The sequence below is a fragment of the Nanorana parkeri genome, unplaced genomic scaffold, assembly GCF_000935625.1.
Source record: "Nanorana parkeri isolate BGI_ZX_2015 unplaced genomic scaffold, ASM93562v1 scaffold528, whole genome shotgun sequence".
Lineage (NCBI taxonomy): Eukaryota > Metazoa > Chordata > Amphibia > Anura > Dicroglossidae > Nanorana > Nanorana parkeri.
In genome coordinates, this window is record NW_017306796.1 from 485249 (window position 1) to 498721 (window position 13473).

The following is a 13473-nucleotide window of genomic DNA, read 5'->3' on the forward strand; positions in this document are numbered from 1 at the left end:
CCCGACAATTATGTCTGGATCCGCACAGCTGTGTGACTGACAGCTGGCTCTGCCTATCTAGAGGCAGAGCCAGCTGTACCCTCCCCCCCGCCAGTTAGCGCTGGCGGATCGGGGAATCCAGCCCCTCCCCTGTCACGACAGAGAGCCGTGACAGGATCGAGAGGTGAACGAACGATGGTATGCGTTTGCTCACCTCCCGATCTACTAAGCCGACCTGTGTCTCATTGTCACAGGTCGGCTAGAACTATGAGGTGAGTGAAAAGCACTCACCTCATAGTTCTCCTTTAACTGCGGTGACCTTAAAGGAGAACTATGGGGTCAGTTTTTTCCCCCATAGTTCTCCTTATGAGGTGAGTACAAATCTCCTTTAAATGTGGTCTCTACAAGCAGTGCTTGTACGCATTATTCACCCTCCCCACACTTCTGTATCCGAAACTCACTTTTGCTCTGCAGCATGCGGCCACCCTAGAAGCATCCCCCTACACAAGCTGGGAACTGCGTTAAGTGAAAAAAGTGTTACAAATAATAAAACTATAAAAAAATTAAAATAAAGATTAAAAGCACCCCTGTCACCCTGCATGTAGACACATACAAATGAAAACGTGTGTGTGTATAGAAAGCACAGAGCGAGAGAAATAAAAAGACATTAAGCTGCGAACAGGAAGTCAAACAGCTCTGCTGAGAGCCCACACATATTGTGGATGACTGTCCTAAAAAAGGGATTATGGGTTTGCGTCGCTTCAAGTTTCAAAAATGGTCCTCAAATACCTGCAGGTTGAGGAATACACCTCAACAGTTTTAACGTAACTGAAGAAAAAACAAGCAGTGGCTTGGAAGACATAAGATAAGAGGAGAAAAAATAATATTTATACAATTCACAATAAATTGAATTTTTAAGATCAGAAAAAAAATATTGCAGAATGATGACTGTGGTGGTGATCTGTACCTGCTCTGTAAGCTGGCGGCTTTCCTCCCTCCTCTTATTGGCGAGCCGCTGATTCCTACTTCGCTCTTTCTGTAGCTCTGACTCCAAGGTCTGTACTGCCCTCTTTAGGATTCTTGTGTGACTGACTTCTTTTCCATTGGGGATTTCAATGTCCTGTAGCCTCTGTAAAGCAAGTTCAGCCTCTCGCTTCTCCTCGGTTACTCTGTGCAGCCTGCAGATCGAAGACAGTGCCAACAATTAAGACAGGAACAACTTGCCAAACAGACTGTTGGGGTCCTTTAGAGTTCCTGTAGTACTTACTCTTCTCGCAGATGTCTGATTTCAGCCTCCCTGTTTTCTTCGTTGGGTGCTAGTTTGAGAACAGCCAGCTCCTCCTTGAGCCCTCTAATCACCTGCCGCAAATAGACAGGGTCTGGTTTGCCAACATAGGGCAGAGGTAAAGGATAATGTATTCTGAAAAGACAAGCCAATCAGTGAAGCGGTATTTTCTGAGTAAGCTTTAATAAAACAGAAATAGCAATAAGGTTACCTGTCAAACTCTACTGAGTAGATAAGTATGAGGTATCGCTTGGAACTGAGTGTTGGGCTTTTGGCTGGGGGGGCCTGGCGCTGAGCCCCACCGGCCTTTCTATGGCGTAGTAACTCCAGGTCTGCATAGGTCAGGAGGTCAAGTGTTACTGATTCACTGGTCTAGAAAAAACAAATAGAAACATTGCAAGGATTAATTCTCACAGCAGCAACTGGAGGATCTGATCAGTGGTAACCAAAGTAATGTCATTAGTTCATGTCTTAGGCGTCAATATTTGGTGGTGGCAATTTATCAGGCAAGTAATGACTGATGTATAATCTTTACTACGGACGCACCGAAATTTCGGCTGACGAAATACATCGGCCGAAAGTGCCATCTTTTGGACGAAATTGCGGTGCATCCTTAGGTTTCTCTCCTACCCTTTGTGCTGTTCTGTGTTCCCTCTGAAACAGTGCAGCGACCAGCGTGGTGGAGAAAAACTGTCAGGAGGCCGAGCAGGGCAGGGAGGAGAGTGCTGTGAATGTGTCACAGGAGGAACTCTCCTCCTGCAACAAATCAGAAAAGCAGTGTGTGGGCGGGGGACAGCTGTCACAGGAGGCCATGTCGGTGGTGAGGGGGAGGAGTCAGCTGTCAAATGAGACCGAGCTCTTGTCCCCGCCGGCTCAGCTTCCTGTGAGAGCCGATCCAGGATGGAGAGCGGTATACAAACACTCAGCAATCAGTGATCCCTGAATATTTGTAAATAACTGGACAAAGTATGAATTACTATGTACCAGTTATGAATGAATAGGAAGTGATCTACATTACTTCCTGTTCATTCATGATTGTGTACATAGTAACTCATACTATATCCACAAGTTATGACTGAACAGGAACAATTAGTACAATATAGAGGATTCCTATTCATTGAGTGCTGGACTGTGTGTCCTCTCTTTTTCTACTGTAAAAGGGAAATATCAGGAGTCTGTTTAGACCCCTGATATTTCGCCAAAGCCCCCAACAATAAAGTTAATAAAAATATTGAATAAAAATAAATACATTTTTTTTTTTTAAATAAAAAAAGGTTAGAAAAAAATAAAATTTTAGTTTTCGGTCTGACATTTTTTTAAATGTTTGGTCTCAAATTCTTATTTCGGTGCAACTCTACAGTGTTAACCTGTGTGCTTTGCTTAGCAAGAGATTTGCATGCAATACCTAATCTTGCATTCTCTAAAAGATCACTGCACTCTTTTTAATATACACACACCTTCTGGTCAGGGACATACTCTACAGTCGTGCCACTATAAACCATCAGGAAGGGGGATTCAATATTCCAGGAAGTCTGCTCCAAACATTTTAACAGTATTTCTTCTTCGCACTTCTTGTTCTGTTGTGGGAACAGAAGCCTAAAAGCTCATCAATTCACTTCCTGTGCTAAGCACTGGAACCCCAGATGTCAATGATAGCCACAGTTCCAGCATGAACACTGTTGGGATCCTCCCTAGCTACAAAAACCAGCCGACTTTTAAAAACACTACTGAGCGGGTGAACTGCAATCCCAGTTTTGTTTTCAAATGGTTGGGAGTGAAGTGGTTAAATGACTACATAACTTCAAAATAAAATGCTATATAAAACAAGGTTACCTGAGTGAGTGCAGAATGTAACATATTACAAAATATAGAAAACTGCTTGAAGTTTCCAGTCTTGTGAGTGAGGTCTTCAATAACTGCAAAGACATGCACAACAGATATACCCATTAACAGCAAAAGAGGACATAAAAAATCTATACAATGGGCACATACATACAGTACCATCTCATCAAATGAAATGAAGCCGATATAAAACACAAGTCTCTGCAAGAACCTACCGTGTTTCCCCGAAAATAAAACACTGTCTTATATGTTTTTTGGCTCAAAAAAAACACGCTAGGTCTTATTTTCGGGGTAGGTCTTATTTTTTTTTTTTTAATGTACAACAATCCACACTTATTCTTGTACAACAGTCTACATGTCTTCATGTACGAAAAAATGGTGATCAGAGCAATCAGGGGTGCCATACCTTTCCAAGAGCAATTTGCTAACCAATCGTTGGCCAGAATGAGCGAAGAGCACTTTCACCATCGATTCCTCACAGGCGGAGTGCATTTGGTATCACTCCGCCAGTGACATGAGCCCGCGCTATAGAGGAAGCATTGGCTTCTGCTACCTCCGCTGCCGCCTTGCTTCCTCTAGCGCTGGCTTTGTTGGCATCGCTGATTCTCTCCCGCGACTTTTCAAGTTCCCCCTTATGCCACCACCGGCCCTGGGAATGGTCACTACTAGGTCTTATATTTAAGCAAATAGTACTAGGTCTTATTTTCGGGGTAGGTCTTATTTTCGGGGAAACAGGGTATCTACATCTTTATATAGTAACACTCACACTCAGCATCAAACTCGCCCCTCCATTGGTCAGTTGTGAGGGCATCCTCAACTTCTACTTCCAGGTGATTACCGGTGCTTTGGATACGCAGGATGTGTTCTATGCCTCTAAACACACATCGGGATTCAGCTACCTCACCCTCATCCATCTTGAAATCTGAAAGAAATGCCAACACATACAAATCTAAATATTTATGACCAGTAACCGAGCATAAATCTGCTGGGAATCAACTCAACTTTCTTATGATAGCAAACTAATGTGTGTTAGATTTAGTTTCTACATTTTACTAATTTAATACGGGTGTTAACATAAAGCCATCAATGTACATTAGGGATGCACCAATATAGCGGCAGCCGGAACATATCGGCCGAAAATGGCAATATTGGCATTTTCTGGCCGCTATAGCGACGCATCCATTCTTTCTCTGTTCCCCGCTGGGCGCTGCTCTGTGTCCCAGCGGGGAGGAGCGAAACTGTCACAGGCAGCGGGGCGCTGCGGGAGGAGAGCGCTGTGAGCTTCCGGCGTCTCTCCTCCCACACTGCTCAGCCGCCCCCTGTAACAAATCAGGAGAGCAGTGTGGGGGCGAAGACAGTCAGCGCCGTCACAGGAGACCGAGCGAGCGGTGCGGGAGGAGAGCTCAGCCTCCTGTGACAGCGCTGGCTGTCTCCGCCCACACTGCTCTCCTGATTTGTTTTCCTCCTTCCCACTGGGACACAGAGCAGCGCCCAGCGGGGAACAGAGAAAGAATGGATGTGTTGCTGTATCGGCCAAATAAACATTTTTTTTGAAAAAGTTAAAATAAAAAACATTTTCCGTTTCAGCCTGACAATTTTGTTTTTAATTTCGGTTTTGAAATTTTCATTTCGGTGCACTTCTAACTCATTCTCGTCAGTCCCTGCCCTAAGGTTCCCATCTCATATACACACATACAGGGCCGACTTAGACAGGAACCAGTTAACCTGCCAGAATTTCTTTTGAATGTGGGAGGAAACCTGAGCATGAGGATGCTTGGTCCTCTTCCAAAAAAAGGGGGCCACAATATCCCTGAACCCCCCCCCCCCGGGGTCAAGACTCCTAACAGGGGCAAGGCACTCTAGTTCACCTAGCCATAAGGCCAGACGTCCCCGATCATTAGGGACCGGCCGAAGCCAGTCCACCAAGTGCTAGGTAGGGGCTCTCCTGTAGAAAAAAAACGGAGTGGTGGAAGGAAAAAGACCACAGATCCTTTCCCCGACAGACTGGCACCCTCCGTCTCTATGGAGTGAAAAGTGTTTTTGCATAAAATAAATGCCATGTGCATTACAAAGCAGGCCTTGCGGCCAGTATAAAAATGCCTCCCTACTAGCCAGAAGGCCTGCCTAGTGTCGCTGCCAGAATCTGGAGTCCTATACCCCTCGTGTTTATCTGGCACCCCTGGGACACCAATGCCAGGGGGCACATCAACGGGAGCTCCTTGTGATTCCTGCCCAAGGCCGGACAAGGGCAGCCCCATTCCTACCAGCGGGCATTAGCACCGGAGGAGCTCCTGCATACAACTGGAGACAAGCCTGGTGCACCTGGCCAGAATCGACCCGACCCAGGAGGAAAGGAAACCCTCCAGCACCCATCTATTACTCCAGGGAATACTAGACTGCCATCCCCCCAGTTCAAGGACAGCACTGTTCTTCCCAGAAAACTGATAAGAACAGATACTACCCTTGACCTTAGCCAAAGAGCCGAGAAGTGATACACATGTGCCATGCAGTGTACATGCCAAGAACAGAGCCAGACAAGGTAACTCCTGTGTACATGAGCAATAATTACATTGTCAGTGTCTCGTAGCTAAAAAAAAAAAAGGACTCAGAAGAAGTGCCAGGAGAGATGGTGGCGGTGTCAGACATAGCAGCTTGACCAGTCACCGGTGGAGGTGGGCACTGATAGGTGAGCTAACTGTAATATATAAGCATGTTGTGCATATGTCCAGATTATGGCAAGCACTCATGTGCACACAGAGGGATGTTGTTCTGATTTAAAAGCTGCACAGTCACACGGCTGGGTTGAAAATTAGGGGAATTTATCAAAACTGGAGCAGACAGAATCTGGAGCAGTTGTCCATGGCAACCAATCAGCTTATCCCTTCAGTTAAGATTTGAAGATGAAAGAGAGAAGCTGATTGGTTGCCATGGACAGCTGCTCCCGTTTTTGGTAAAGTCCCCTCATTCTGTATATGGGATTCCTTTAAATCCTGAGTTATAAAAGCAAGACACATGGAGGCTGTCATTATTAACCTCACTTTAAAATGCTAATTGCCTGGCAGTCATGCCTGGTACCCTGACACCAGCACTTGGCATGCAGAAGTCAGAGATCCTTATTCCCATACATGTTCTATATTACTGTCTCAGGAAGTAATGAAGCCATTGGGACAGAATGACAGCCAGGCAGCCATCATTTTTCTGAGGAGTGATCTGCAAAGGCACCCTCCATACTCCTCCTCAGCACTGCTTTCCGGGGCACTGGCATGCTGGATGGGATTTTTAGTTCTTTACCAGCTGTGGGGGTTTGAGGCTGCACAGAGCTAATAGGCAGGTCTAGTCAATCACAGTTCTGTCTATAAGGACAGGAAGTAAGAAGATCGCATACATACAGTGACAACAAAACCCTTATTACAACCACTCACCTCCTCTCTTCCCCTTCCTGCACTAACTATCCCTCGGTCAGTTAAACCGCCGGTATCCCCAACAACACCGCCCTTCTTTCCCATTGGGCCTCTTACAAAGCTTTCGGTCTCCCATTGGTCTTTCTTTACGCACGTCACCCATCTTCCTCCCGACCTTTTCCATGCTGCTTCCTGATTGGTGGAGGTTCTTATCGGTCATGACTTCCGCAGCATCAGCAGTAGAGCGCCTCGGTCAGCTGTACTAAGGATTGGTTGGTGTAGCAGTGTTGTCTTGGTAACCGCAAGGCCATCCCCTCTGCTAAGTTACCTGTCCTTGCTGACTCTCAGCAAAGTGGCGCTGAAACAGGGCGGCGTTCCTTGTAATCTCCATGGGAGCTGTGAATGCCAATTCCCCCTCTCCCTGTCCTGGAGATACAGCAGTGGATGAGATAAAACCTCTCTAGAGTGAGAAGAAACTCCCATTTCTGTTGTAGCAGGGACAGGTGTATTAAAACATTTCCCCTCATTTCCTGTGCAGGTGACAACTGTATATGGTTTTGCATTTACCTTCACTATGATAGTGGTCACCAGGGTGAATCTAACCAGAGGGGACTGCAATAACAACATTATTGGGGTTCTGACCCAAAGAGAAAAGTTTTGGCTTTAGGTCAATGTTAACGTAAACCTGTTCTTTGCCCGGCGTAGCTGGTTAGTTTGGCCCTATCCCGCAGCGTGCCGCAACGCACTACCATGCTTTGTGTTCTCCTAAAAGAGTGTGATGCGTTTTGCTTGAGATGGGTGCATTGGCATCCCATTCATTATGCCTCAACACAACTTGCGTAAATGTGTGTGCATTATGCTGGAATAGTCTGAAGCCAGCCTAAGTTCTGCCTCCGGGAGCAAAGGCAGCTTCTACGTAACTCATGGGGGGGATTTATCTAAACAGGAACAGACCATATCTGGAGCAGTTGCCCAGGGCAACCAATCCGCTTCCATAAGCATTTTCAAAGCTTAACTGAACAAACGGAAGAGAGAGGCTGATTGATTACTATGGGCAACTGCTCCAGTTTTGATAGGTTCCCGTCCTATGCGTTGCGGGAGCTGTAGAACACACAGCACTGATTGGCTCATGGAGGAGATAGCATTGAACTTCACCCTCCTTACCATATTGTCTTGAATTGTATTGTGATTGGAATGTCCTCCTTATATTGTAAAGCGCTGTGCAAACTATTGGCGCTATATAAATCCTGTATAATAATAATAATACCTAGGAGTACTGGATGGAATGGAGGAGCAGAGGAAAGGTAAGTCAATTCTGCTGGGGGGTGGGGCAGTTTAAGGCACACCTATGCGTTGCCCATAATGGACAGCAGGCCAACTTTAACCCTTTCGCTGCCAAGGACGTACGTCGTACGGAGCTACAAAAGTGCTTCCAGCTGGCCAGCTCAGTACGTCGTAGGCAAATATTGTCCTCATACAAGAGTCCTGTGTGTTCTTACTTCTCAGTGTATTTCTTCCAGATCTGTGCAGCAATCCAATGTGAAAGCTTCCTTTAATAAAGATCGGTCACTACTAACCCTCCCTCCCACAGCTCTGCTCTCTGCATAGGCTATGTGCAGTACAGTGATGATGTCACTTACGTCTACAAGCTAAGAAATGGGTTTGTAAAGGCATTTGGTGAACACAAAGTCTATTTCTATCCTTTGTGATTATTGAGGAATATTGTTAATGAAAGTTATACTCAGAGGCTGGATCCACACCAAGTGAATTTTTTCACCCTCATGCCTTTTCTATTGAAAACAATTGAAGTGCATCAAAACGCATGTTAAAGTTGAACTAAACTCGCCTCCTCTTACTCCCTCTCCAGTGCCAACATCTTCGCCGGGTCTTTTTACAGGTTCGGGATCTTCGATTGGCTGGACAGGAATAACGTAACTCCACCACTGCATGCGCAGCTCAGTGTACATTCTAAGGACGCTTGTGGACAGATAGGTGAGTTTGTTTTATTACAGAAGAGACATGGCAATGAAAAGCCGGCCTGATCGTAATTATTTTCTTCATCATGTGTTGCAATGCACATTGTACTGATTGTCATTACCAGTCTTAAGAGAGAACTATGGGATAAGAGTTTTTCCCCATAGTTCTCTCAAGGGTCACAGGAGGACATATACTAACCTCCTCCCGTGACCCAAAGCTCAGTATATAGCGGGCTGTGGCCTGCAATATACTGAGACTGCCGCAGCCAGGACGCATCCCGACAATACTGTCAAGATCCATCCAGCTGCGTGAGTGACAGCTGGCTCTGCCTATCTGCATTAAGGTGCCCGTACACTGGTCGAATTTCGGACGGTTTTTAATGTACCGGCTGAAATTCGCTCAGTGTGTGGGGCTGTCTGCTCCCTTTCAGCCGGCATTCCTCGATCAGCTGATCAAAGAAGCCGGCTGGAAAATCTTCAATCGATCAGAGCCGGCAGCAAATGAGCTGCCCGCTCTGATCAGGTATTCTGATGTCGGCGGCACCTGTCAGAATACAATGTAAACAGCGGGATTCCTCGATCGACACGCTGTTGGTGTTAATTGGGTCCATTTTTTTCATTCAGCCCACGGGTTGAACAAAAAAAATTGATAGGTGTATGGCCAGCCTTAGACGTGAGGTAGTCACGGGTCATTAGAAGCCCAGGGGGAGAAGAGGCTGCAGGGACCAGTCTAGCAGACGGATCAGGTGAGTATATCATCTTTATTTTAGCCCCTAGCCCAAACGAACAGTTAACCCTTGCAGTGCCGGGGTAGCCCCACTGCAAGGGTTACATTTAGATTGCCCGGAGTTCTTCTTCAATACATCAAAATGCACCATCATGTGTTTATTTGCGTCATGACATGCATTGACACACGTCTTAACACATGTATTGACTTTGATTTCAATGAAAAATGCATCAAGCAAAAAGGCAAAGGTGTAAATCATAGGAGAACTATGTGGTGAGTGATGTCCACTCATCCTCATAGTTAGAGCCGACCTGTGACAAAGAAGCTGTCACAGGTCGGCTCTATCGATCGGGAAGTGAGGAGAAACATGCCAGCGATCCGCTCACTTCCCGATCGTCTCCCTGCAGTGAGCGGTGACTGTCAGTCACTGCTCCTCGCAGGGATTCCCCCCCTCCCCTCTCCGATCCTCCGGCGCTGAGTGGAGGAACGAACCGGGGAGCGGGCGGACACAGCTGGCTCTGCCTCTAGATAGGCAGAGCCAGTTGTCAATCACGCAGCTGGGTGGATCTCGACAGTAATGTCGGGATTTGTCCCGGCTGCGGTGGTCTCAGTATACCGCGAGCTGTAGCTCGCTATATACTGAGCTATGGGTCACGGGAGGACGCTGGTATATGTCCTCCTGTGACCCTAAAGAGAACTATGGGGAAAAACATTTACTCCGCCTGACCTTTTTTTTTCTCATTTTGGACAACATGGGCAAATATACATTTACTGTCAGGATTTATATCTGCTGGGAAGATTTTGCCTCACTTCCTGTCCCTATGACACCTCAGCCCCATTCACTCCTGAATGTTTTAGAGCTCAAATGCCTAAGCACTACAAACACTCAACAAGAGGAATCCCATAGATTTCAATGGTTTCTGTTCACACCCGAGCTTTCTGTCGCATGTAGCAAAACATCTGCAGTGCAAAAAAGTACATGAGATTCTTTGGGGGCAGAGTCATGTGTTTTGGCCCCAAAAGATTTCAATGAGAGTGCCTGAAAAATGGGGGGCAAATGGGCATTTTCCATGTGTTTTCCTACCTAGTAACTAACTTTCTATTGGCTAAAAATAACAACATAAACGCTCAAGCCTAAAACTTGCGCAAAACTGCCCGTACAAACGCTAAAATAATGACCAAAGACTCTCAGCTCAAGTGTGAATGAGACCTAAGAAATAGGGAGGCCGTTGTCACCGGCATAGGAAGGCAATAAACATATTTATCCAGTTGAACCCATCTATGCTGTACCTGAATGAGCTTTTTTCTTAATTGGAGAGAATCTCTATCACCTTCTGTGGTGAGCAGATGACAGGGGAAAGCTCCCCAATAGGGATACAGCAATATCTGACAGGTGCTCTAACCCTTCCCTGTGCTATCCAAAATGCATATTGATGTAACTTTCTACTGTAATTGCTTCTTGCTCTGTAGGTTTGTGAGGGTTGGATCCCTGCTGTGCCACATGACAGCCGTTCTGAAGTACACCGGCCTGCTCCCGCCTCTCCGCCATGGCGCCTGCAAGTAAGATTATGCTTATGATGAAACAGGACAGATAGTCATACACCAGCTGACACAGTGTTGGCTGATAACGTTTTTAAGAAACAGTGAGGGGAATTTATCAAAACTGGAGCCGACAGAATCTGGAGCAGCTCTGCCTGGCAACCAATTAGCTTAAATCTTAACTGAAAAATTGAAGAGAGAAGCTGATTGGTTGCCCCCAGGTTTTCTCTGCTTCAGTTTTGATAAATTCTCCAAGGTGTTTACAAAATTAACGCACACATAAAATGATTGCTATCAAGTTGATATCTAATGAATTAATTAAGGGCTCGTTCACACTAGCTGCACATAAAATGTGCAACTAGTGTCCACTAGGTGGCCGCAGTGCCTTGCATTACTTTTCTTAACTTTATTTGAAGTGTACAAAGTGTGCACTCCATTCATGTGTCAGCACAGCAGCACTTTCCACTTTTGGTATGCGGTATGTCCACCTCTTACCACAGCCCACCATGCCGCTGCGGAAAAACACCAGTCACCGCACATAGTGTGAACAAGTCCTACAAGTGCAATATAGTGTGCTCATTTAAATTGAGCTCCTGGCTTTTGTTCCCTTTGGTTTTAACTGTTGATCCCGCCATTTCTTGCAGAAGGCTGACAACGAGCGAGTTTGGGGTGGAGGAACTTAACTGGCCTGCACAGTGTCCTGACCTCAACCCGATAGAACACCTTTGGGATGAATTAGAGCGGAGACTGCGAGCCCGGCCTTCTCATCCAGCATCAGTACCTGACCTCACAAATGTGCTTCTGGAAGAATGGTCAAACATTCCCATAGACACACTCCTAAACCTTGTGGACACCTTCCCAGAAGAGTGGAAGCTCTTATAGCGACAAAGGGTGGGCCAACTCAATATTGAACCCTACAGACTAAGACTGGGATGCCATTAAAGTTTGTGTGCGTGTAGAGGCCGGCGTCACAATACTTTTGGCAATATAGTGTAAATGTATATATGCGTTTAGAAAACCATTTTAAATGCACCTAATCGCAGCCTAGTGTTTATGGAGTCTAAAAAAGCATTCGTGGCTACCATACTGACTAGCTTGGTGCTTTGCACTGCAGTACTTCTTTCTGCCACAAGATGCCGCCAGTCTTTTGGGTTGATTGGCAGCCAATTTCTTTCATACCACATCTTGGAGGTGTCAAGGCTCTGCCCTCGGAGGTACATCATTCAGCCACCCTGGGCACACAAGATGATCCTACCACAACATTGCATGGACCTGTTTTTTGCAGTATTTAGGATCCTTGATGACATGCAACCAAACCAAAGATTGTTTATACATACAGCTGTTTTATTTTTAGGGTGCAGATGATGAAGGGGGGAAGCAGGAGTTACACTTTACATTGGTCTCTAAGTTTTTCCTTCTCTTCCAGTCTGAGAGACACAGCAAGAAATAAGAGCAACATCTCTCCAAAGTGAGAAGAAATACTTTTTGAGAGTGTTATCACTGGAACAAGCATCCCCATTGGAATATTTTTTTGTCTATTCTGTCCTTGTAATAGTGCTCACCAGGAGATAGAGAGAGGGTGAATCCCCCAGCAGGGACATAGACAGCAATACAAACATGACAAAGGTTCTAACCAATCCCTACTCTACCCAACATATTTTTAAACAATTGTTTGCTTTACGTACACATTAAGGCAATCTATTTATATGGACAATTAGGGCTGCACTCCGCCAATATCAGTGTATTTCTGAGACTGGGATCACAGGTGTCACAGGTCAATGACAGGCCCCGCCTCTGCTGCTGTTTACATGTAATTTCACATGTAGCAGTTGCATGCAGATAGGGACAGATGAGAAGCCATGCATGAAGACAGTTTCCATCCAGGGCTGCTCATCTATCTCTAACCCCAGCTAATCACTCCATGTGCGATTACATGTGAAGAGCTGTGGAGCCTGTCAAGTCTGGCTGTAGCTAATTGACACCACAGAAATACAGTGATATTGGTGGTGTCCAGCTCTAATCGGCCATGTAAATGAAGCCTAATACTTCTACATAACATGTCTCCTGCCAGTAAATTATTGTGACAGGACTCACTCATTTAATAACCATAGGTTATTAAGTCTACTTAATTGTTTAAATACCTAGTTACGCTCAGCTTTTATCCCATGTATGTAGGAATCCAGTGTTATCCATGTGAAATAGACTGATAAGAATAAGATTATAATGATTACAAAATGATGAGCAGTAATAGCCAAGAAAATATGAATATTTATTAAAAACAGTGTCAACAAAACACTTTTGTGTAGAAGCATAAATAACCGTTTATAAATAGTCCTTACAGGTCTTCTTTTCTTCCAAGGGCCGAAGTGAGGAACACTCATTTTAACAGAACGCAAATGCTCTTCATGCAGCCAAATAAAGCTCTTCTCTATAACATTTTAAAATAAAACATAAAATAATGTCTCAGTCCACTGCTAGATCTCTGCAGATTGCTTACATTATAGGCCAAACCTTTAGCCTCTTGAGTAAGGACAAGCTGGCTTTGCACGGAAGAGCATCTGAACAACAACATCAAGTGTCCTTCACCGGCAGCCTTCCTGGCTTTAGCGTTTCACTTTCCGTCCAGCTGAGTTGCGTCCACTCTTTTTGTACAGACAGTGTTTGTCCTTGTTGAGTGGGCAGTACTTCTTGGTGTGCGATATGTCTCCTGTCGCCCCACATAGC

General features: G+C 45.5%; 1 protein-coding gene across 2 annotated transcripts in view; it reads right to left on the reverse strand.

The window, feature by feature from the left end:
- CCDC61 (coiled-coil domain containing 61) overlaps positions 1-6601 on the reverse strand; it is a 14222-nt gene extending 7621 nt beyond the window's left edge. For both annotated transcript variants that reach the window (XM_018561516.1, XM_018561515.1), the window contains exons 1-6: positions 6529-6601; positions 3873-4028; positions 3098-3180; positions 1476-1636; positions 1247-1399; positions 947-1157 (exon numbers count right to left, since the gene is read on the reverse strand). In XM_018561516.1, coding sequence (XP_018417018.1) covers positions 947-1157; positions 1247-1399; positions 1476-1636; positions 3098-3180; positions 3873-4020 — 756 coding nt within the window. In that variant the 5' untranslated portion in view covers positions 4021-4028; positions 6529-6601. The remainder of the gene's footprint in view (positions 1-946; positions 1158-1246; positions 1400-1475; positions 1637-3097; positions 3181-3872; positions 4029-6528) is intronic.
- Positions 6602-13473: the final 6872 nt, after the last annotated feature.